Consider the following 9,163-nt stretch of genomic DNA (forward strand, 5'->3'; position numbering starts at 1 on the left):
CCACCGCGGCGCTCAGACCCCGCCGCCGCCGCCGCTACCGCCGCCGCCGCCCAGACCGCAACGCGCCGGGCGCTTATCCTCGGCCGCCTCCGGCCCCAGCGCGCATGGTACGGCGGCCCTACCCCGGGCCTCGCCCCCTCCCCCCTCCCCGGCCCCTAGCAGCAGCACTTACGGGTCCCGCCGCCGCCACCGCAGCCGCCGTCGCCTCCAGTTAATAAAAATAACGCCGAGTCCTCTCCACAATGGAATTAAAAGCCTCCCTGGCACTGCGCAGGCGCGGCGCGGGGTCTGCTGGGAACTACTCGACCCGGCCAGAGGGGAGCTCTGGGGAGCCAGGGCGCCTGCGCAACAGCTTCCGCCCGGCCGGCCTGTCAATCATTCGGGCGGTTGGGCCCGAGGGGAGGGACCGACTCGTGTGGGGCCAGTGGGGCGGGGACTTGTGAAGTGACCAGGAGGGTGGGCCTGGACTGAGGCAAAAGGGTTGAGGGCCCGGAGCGAGTGAGGAAGGGACTTATACATGCAACCGGCTGGGCCAGAAGAGCCGAGGACTTGGGCTTGGAGCTACGAGGGCTGCTTGACAGGGAGAGAGAGGGCGTCCGGGAAAGGGAAGGAGGCAGACGGGAAAGAGATTGGGGGAGATGCGGGAGACTTCTGGGGAGCAGAGGGTGACCTAGCCCGTCGGTGGGCTGCTCGAGAAAAAAAGAGAGCACCCCCTTGGAGGGGGACCCTTGGTGCTGGACCTCAGACCACCCCCCCACCGCATACGCCCAGGCTTCACCAAGCCCATTAACCCCTGCATTAGGTTGTGGTCTCTTGGACACGGTTCATTTGCTGTAGTGGGAGTGGGCGTGGCCTACTTTAGAATCGTAATCGAGGTACCTTCGCCAAAAAAAAAAAAAAAAAAAAAGGTTGCTGTCTTACTGCCAACCTACCTGAAGGCTACTCAAAAAGGAAACCGCTTGCAATCCTAGTTCAGCCGCCCTATAAAACACACGCCCACACGCACTTCATCATTAAACGTTATTTAAATGCCCGCATTCCTTCTAGGCTTTACTAAGGAGCCTATTTGTCCTGTTATCTCCCAGCCACCTCTCATTTGGAAACCGAAGTGGCAACTACTACCGCTACCACAGCCACCGCACCTTAGGAGGATCATTGACGTCATTCTTCACCCATCCCGCTCCCCACCCCTTTCAACCCCACCAGGATCCTAAGGAATTTAAGCAAGACTACTCATTCTTTTTCCTTAAAGGAATATACCAAACACAAACCGAACAAATGAATTCAATAAATATTTATTGAGCTCCTAGGTGCTAGGTGCAAACCTTATCGTAAGCTCCTTGAGGGCAAGGACTGTCTTTTGCCTCTTTTTTTTTTTTTTTTTTGTATCCTCTGTGCCTGGCGTGGAGTAGGCGCTTAATAAATGTTGATTGAATTGAATATGCAACCATCTGAAGGTGCAATTTTCCTGTTGGGTTACATAAGTCACTTAAAAAAAAATCAGGGAAAGCTGGACCTTTGCCCTGGTGCCTAGCACACATTAGGTGCTAAATAAATGTTTCACGACTTGAAATGATAAAACTTTACAGTTCTATCTACAGATAACCTTTTTATAGCATATTTTCATATAAAAATAAAGCTACACTATGATTTTTTCTCTTTTTTTCCTAGTATTTTATCCGTGAGTTCATGTTTAGATAGAACTATATGGTTTGCAAAGCCTTTTTCTTACAACCACCTGTGAGGTAGGTAACATTTCGCCTATTTTACAGAAGAGGAAACTAAACGGTGAAATGATTTGCCTGGGGTCATACAGCTATTAAGTAGTACTGGGAATCTTAGTCTTCTAACTCCAAGGCCTCAGATAGTCTATGCTGCCATAAGGAAATTATGAATAAATGCCTACAGGCCTCATTTATTTGGCCCCAAATACTTACAAATAATTTTTAAAATATTTAAGGTAATTCATTAAAAACTCAATATTTGATGATTATTATAATCTACATGTTTTTGGAGTTAAGAAAAATTAGTTGCTAATTGCATATAACTATAAATGGCAACATTCTTTCATTTGAACTGTTAAACTTTAATACATTCAAGTGTAGCTAAGTGTAAAAAAAAAGACTAGAAATTCAAAAACTTAAAACAGCAATAAAATATTAGTCAATGCCAATGAGAAATGAGTCTGTCCCTTTATTCAGGGTGTCTGTGTTTAATAGTAAGCTGGGATGCATATAAGCTAGTCCAAGCATGAAGGGCAGTAGGACACTCATATGGAAAGCCAACTTTGTCCCTCAGTTATCAAGATAAGAAACCTGTCATTTCTCTCATTCACTCTGTCAGCCTTGAGATACTCCAAGCAGACTTACCTCTGTGTTGTACACCCCATATATCAGGAAGATGAAGAGACCCTGTAAAATAAAATGGAAGGGAAAAGCTGTTAACTCTAATCATTTCAGCAGTAGAAATACCTGAAATAAACTTTCCTGGGAATAGACAAAAGAAGACACACTTCATCAAGGTCAATTTATTTTTCTATTTTTCAACATTAGAAGCTGTACCTTGAACATTTATTTGATAACATGGGACTGCATTTTGCCTATGGCATTTGGTGCTATTCATCTCTTTAGAAACAGAAAAAGATGTCATCAATAGTAGAGCTTATTAATTAGAAAAATTGTTATACTTGCTTCTGAATTATCTTTGCTCAGTGATTTAAAGAAAAACTCAGAGAGATGTTACTCAAATAATTTTAGAATTATCAGGAGCTATTAGTATTCCTAAATAACATTTAAAAATTTGTTTACAGTGGGTACATATTGTTATATTCTTTTATAAGTCATATTTCAGTTAAATAATCTTTTATTAAAATGTAAAATAGCTAATAGGAAAAAGAATAGTATAATAAAAATGCTCATTTAAAAAATCAATTAACAAGTTATTAATTTTTAAATGATTAGCTATTGTGAAATTTTATAACTTTTCTGTATTTTATGAAATTTAAAATCTGTTTAAAAAGATGCTACTTAGCTTTATATTTGATACTTTATCACATAATTATTTCACTGAAAATATCATAAAATTTTTGTCAATCATACCTAAACATAAAAATAGTAAACTATCAATTTTTCATAGTAAATACATGACAATTACTAATGGCCTCATTAGGGCCCATCTTTCTTTTCATGTGTCTTTGCTTTTGACAACTGGACAACAAACATGAAGTGCTAATGTGAGAATGATCAAATAGACATAATTAAAAACTAATTAATAAACTTTAAAATTTAAAAACTAGTGAGTCTTAGTGACATTTTAGGAAACAGTTTATCAGCATTACTAATTTTAGATTTAGAGATTAGATTTTAATTCTAAGGTAGGAGTCCTGTAGTAACATTTCTGCATTTGAGTTTTATCTCTGAATTCTTACTACAAATGATTCAAAAGAGACCTCAGAAGAGACTAGTTTAAATTTCTTACTGATTTGTATCAATCAATTCCTCTAGAGACTTTGAGCATCAGATTTTTATTAGAAATATTTAATGGAAAAACTATTTTTCCCATTCCATAACTTTTTCTAATTCTAGTTTCATATTGGTACAAAAGCATTTTGATTTTATATAGTAAAATGGCCTATTTTGACTTTTATAATCTCCTTGATCCTATTTCTGTGAATTTTTCACTTACCACAATAGTGAAAAAATATAACCTGTCCTTTTTTTTTTTTGGTATAAGTTGACTTTTTTTTAAATTTGTACTCATTAGATCATAGATTTAAGAAATTATTGTCCTCTACCTCACACTCTTCATTTTTATATATGAGGAAACTGAGGCCCCAATTAGGTGACTTGACCAAGGTCACAAAGAAAATAAATGACAGAGCTGAAATTAAAACTCAGCATGGAGTACCCTTTGCATCATTTTATGGAGTAAGATGCTTTTCTAAATTTATTTTCACCAAATAGCCTTCTGGTTTCTCATTAGTTATTGTCAAATACAGACACCATTTACCAATAGTTTGTGTTCTGAAAATTCAGTGTCTTTATGTGTTTGCTTATCTAATCTGTACTTCTAAATTTTCCAGTTTTTTATCCAGTACTAGATAGTCTTGATAATTACTATTATGTAGTGAATTTGAGATCTGACAATACCAACCCTCCTTCTTTCTTTTCTTGCTTCCTTCTAATGATGCTCTCTGCCATAATAATTAAAACATTAACAGAACCATAGCACCTGAGGAAAATAATAAAAAACTTTAAGAGTAAGTGAATTATTGAACTTTACCATTTCAGTGGTAGATTTTAAGAAGCATACTTATAGCCATTATGATGTATCATTTCTAGCATAACTTCAAAAGAAAACACCTCTCAAAGAAACAGACCAGATTTATGTAGCAAAGACTGAATTGAATTAATTTTATTTTAAAAGTCATTATCTTACTGGCTACTGTTTTTCTTATTCTAGAGAATTTTGTTTTTTCTCAATTATCTAAATGTTATGGTACATAGCACCAGTTCAGCAGACAATTTCTAACTATTCAGTTGTAGAACTCTATTAAGGGGAAATGACTCAATTCTAAATCCCATTTAAGAGTATAATTGTACCTTTATATAGACAAAAAGTGAGTTCTTATGTAAGTCAAATTTCTGCAAATTGGATCACAGTGCATGAAACATATGCAATAAATACCAGGGAGACTTACTCTTAACATCTTCAGTCACTCTTTTGGTTTAAAAAAAATCAAATGGTTGGTTATGTGTGTAATTATCCCCTAATTTGTCTTGTAAATTCTTATTTTCACATAATATGTTGTCTTAAAATGAGACCCACATCTAGGAGGAAAGCAAAGCAGAAAGTAAACCTAATAAAAGTACATTTTTTTCTCTATCTGGTAGTCTGATAGAATATGTCATTCATACATACATTTCCTAGCAATTCACCATTGTCTAATAATTATTTTTGCACTTTATTATATTCAACCTCTTTATGCAAATATATTTATATATGTGCTATTTTGTGAACTTTTAATTAATATAAAATGAATAGTCATATGCTCCCCTTTTCAAGAAAGTTGAAAATTTGTCAATTTAACTAAGGGTAAAGAAGTCATATCTAAGCAATGTCCTATCCCTCCTTCTCCTCTTTTTCTTCAACAGATGTACAACATAAGAACATGAGTAAGTCTAGTCACAAACAAGTGTCTGCCTGAGAATTGTGAAGTCCAAAGCTTGAAATCACTGCAAGGGAGTCAGTGCCTCCTATACCCTCAGGCAGTCTACATGATGCCAACATAGTCAGTGAAAAATTCAGTACAACTAGGTTTGAAGTTTTTCATGATAAAAAATTACCATTTGTATTTTTTTTTTTACCAAACTGACCAGTTATTTGATTTATTCCACTGCTATTTGGACATCATATAGACATAATTTAAAAAATGTTTGTCTTTCGTTATTAGATATACATCCCATTTCCTGTCTCTTCAGATTCTGAAAAGAAAAAAAAAGTAACAAAACAAACTATTGGATACAAAATCCTAGACTTCTTACTACTTCATTACTATGAGCCATTTTTCAATTCCTGCAGAGAGAACCCTGTTAGGAACAGCTGGAAGGAACCAACTGCCAATCCTCAACTGGCACAGAAATTTCTGGAACTCCTTACTCCAACATTCTGTCCTGTTGAAGAATAATCATCAAAAATATCCCACCTATTTCTTAGATATCTGCAAAGATAAAAGATTCTTCAGTTTTAAGACAAATATCAACTTTTTTTTTGCTCCATTCAGAGGAATATTACTTTGCATAATTGATGCCACCATTTATAGTGGTATCAAATTCTCAATATTGCACCACAATAAAACTATCAATAGTTGGGCAGGCAGCAACCAAATATAGCAAATAGATTTTTCCTTCATGTGAATGTTTATTGGCAAGAGCCAGGACCAGAGGAAGAGACATCAAGATGTTGCTTTCATACTATACAGCAATTAAAGAAGCTCTTGAAAAAGAGAGGAATGGACACTGATCCTTCACTCATTCATCTAAGAAACATTAAAAGCAAAGGCAGTGGGGCACCTGGGTGCCTCAGTGAATTGAGAGGCAGGCCTAGAAATGGGAAGTCCTGGGTTCAAATATGACCTCAGACACTTCCTAGCTGTGTGGTCCTGGGCAAGTCACTTGACCCCCCCCCCCCCCATTGCCAAGCCCTTACCACTCTTCTGCCCTTAGAACCAATACATACAATTGGTTCTAAGACAGAAGGTAAGGATTTAAAAGGGTAAAAAAAAAAAAAAAAAAAAAAAAAAAGCAAAGGCAGCTTTTTAAACCTTTCCATCTATCATAGCAGTCATGTGAATACTATATACAGATAAAAGGACAAAGACTTAGTCTGTTGTTTTCATATTGATCATCTTTTTTGCTTTTATCATATGCTTCATGATTGCTACAAAATCAATCTTCTTCCTAGTGGTAATATGTTATTTTCCTTTCCTATCCTAGGAAAAAGAAAAGAAGTACCCACTTTCACAATGGACATTATTATCATAGACTCATAAGTGGGAAAAAAAGCAAAACCTCAACAATCAGATTAAGACTTCAGATATGAGCCCACATTCACACCTTTGTCACTAAGTTCAAGATGCCATTGTAGATGTCATGTAACATGTAGATTTATTAAATCTGTTTCACAAACATAAGATTGTTTCAAATAACTTTGGTTCCATTTAGGTCAGGAAGCCTAGCTGGTACTGCAGGAATTGGACCTTAGAACAGTGTTTCCCAGTTACTATGTGATAAATTTCTTTTATGTCCTCTTCTTGTATCATTACAGATTCTCATTTGATGGTATGTTCTTACTATGTGCTGGTTTGTGTATGTTTTCCCATCCAGAGGTTACTGGCTAACTACATAGTCAAATTCAACCATCTAATTGTTATCATCAAAATTTATTGAACAGCCATAGGAATAGATGGAGCTATACTGAATGCGATAAGATTTTAGAACAAGTAGAGGCATCATACTTGTTTTCAAGGAGACAGTCAGATGGGAAGAGTAAAAGCAAATTCATTTGCATGTAAGAAATTAATCCTTACATATATAAACTACTGTAGCTGGAAAGCTTGACACTTGACGACTTCCTGGGAAAAAAGAAACTAACATGAAGTTTTATCTTTTATCGGTTTTTAAAATGTATAGAAGAGAACTCAGAGAAGTTCAGAAGGAAATACAAAAAAGCAGGGCAGTTTTGAAAGTAATGTGTAGGATTTGTGGCAGGCTTTTTTTGTTGTTGTTAGAGCAAGAAGTATAAAATGGAAATTCATGATTTTACATAGAATTCCATTTTCTCTCTGCTGTGTGCATGAAAATGTGCCCTTTTTTATTAAGATTTTTAAAAGATGAAAAACCATTAGTCTTAAAGAAAGCATGATGGCAAATGGGAGGTATCTGATAACTTGATAGCTTCAACAAAGTAATAAAATTTAGGGAGATCTGTGCGTAAGGATGGCAAGTTCATTTTCTTAGGAACAACAGAACAGGTAGAAGTGTTATTAGAAGATGAGAATTGTTTGGTTTCCAAAGGCTAGCTGATAGAGGACCTTTGAAGTTCCATCAGCCTAGAACAGGGCTCTTTAACCTGGTGAACTTAAAAAAATATTTTTATTTTTCATTATAATTATTTTATTTTGTTATCCTATATATCCTATGTCTCACCACTTGTGTTGCACAGTGATTGGAAGTGCTGGACATGGAGTTGGGAAGACCTGTTTTCAATTGCTGCCTTAGACACCTACTAGCTGTATGATCTTAGGTAAGTCATTTGATCTCTATCTGCCTCAGTGTTCTTACCTATAAAATGGGTATCATAATACCCACCTCATGTAGTTGTTGTGAGGAACAAATGAAATAATATTTGCAAAGGGTTTTATAAACTTCAAAGTGCAGTATAAATGTTATCATTTATTTATTCAATGCTTTTAAGAAAGGGTCTATAGGTTTCACCAAACTTCCAAAGGGGTCTGTGATATATTAAGAAAAAAAAAAAGGAAAGAATCTTGGATCTAGGAAATGACAGAAATTCATTCAAGGATTTTAAGGAGGAAATTGATGTTGTCAAATCAGTGTGCTGAGAGTTAATTTTGACAAAGATGCATATGAACAATTAAAAGAAGGCATAGGAAATAAAGTAAGAACTAATAAATATGATGAAAAACATATAGACCAAATATAAGGTTACTAGAATTATGCAAGCAATTTGATAAGAAACAGAAGTCAATGAAAGATGCAAGAAATATTGTGCAAGGAGTATGGGGAATGATAGAATATTTCAACTGAATAAATGTAAGATATTAAAGCTTAACTTAAAATAGAGGAAGAATAATGGTATTAAAAACAATTTCTGAGAAATGAGGATGAGGATAGCAAAAATTTTTAGGTAAAGGTCTTTTAGGCTATCTTTCATATGCTTAGGTAATATGGCCCACAAATATTTTGGTGTCTGAGAGGCAGTTGAACTATTAATTACTCAATTGAGGGAGCTCAGTTCTAATTCTGACTATGTTAATCACTATTTGTAAAACCTCTGGTAAGCCATTTGACATCTCCAGGCCTTGGTCTCTTCATTTATAAAATAAGAGGCTTGGATTTGTTTATTTTTAAGGTATCTTCCTTCTCTAATCCTGTGACTCAGTTTTAGTGACTTAGAATGTAATTACACTTAGGGAAAGACACCAAATGGACAAATATCATGTATTTAATGATCTTATCCTTAAGAAAGGATACTCAATAACAAAACAAAGGAGCATTTCATATCTAAATTTAATGGTAAAAACAAATGCATTTGTATGCATGCTTTGTGAAATACTGACTTTCCTTTTATGATCTCTTATGGAGGCTTAATTCATTTAGCTATTCAAGACTTGTTATCATAAATGTCATACCTAGAAAAAAACATAGTATGACCCAATCCCCTCATTTAGCAGATGTGAAAATTGAGGAGCAAAAAGATAAAATTATTTGCTTATGGTCATATAACTATTAAGTGGTAATCTGAACTCAAATTCATAAGCTCCTTTAAATGTAGTTCTCATTCCATGGCCTTTTCACTCACTACACAATTATGTTTAAGGACATCACTTAGAGTGCCTAACATAGAATAGGCAATTAATAAA

General features: G+C 35.9%; 1 protein-coding gene across 1 annotated transcript in view; it reads right to left on the reverse strand.

Annotated features, from left to right (window-relative positions):
- Positions 1-379, reverse strand: part of ZNF281 (zinc finger protein 281) — a 9,884-nt gene extending 9,505 nt beyond the window's left edge. The window contains exon 1 of the mRNA XM_044674915.1: positions 303-379. Within this exon, the coding sequence (XP_044530850.1) occupies positions 303-379 (77 nt within the window). The remainder of the gene's footprint in view (positions 1-302) is intronic.
- Positions 380-9,163: the final 8,784 nt, after the last annotated feature.

This window comes from Gracilinanus agilis, chromosome 4 (genome assembly GCF_016433145.1).
Source record: "Gracilinanus agilis isolate LMUSP501 chromosome 4, AgileGrace, whole genome shotgun sequence".
NCBI lineage: Eukaryota > Metazoa > Chordata > Mammalia > Didelphimorphia > Didelphidae > Gracilinanus > Gracilinanus agilis.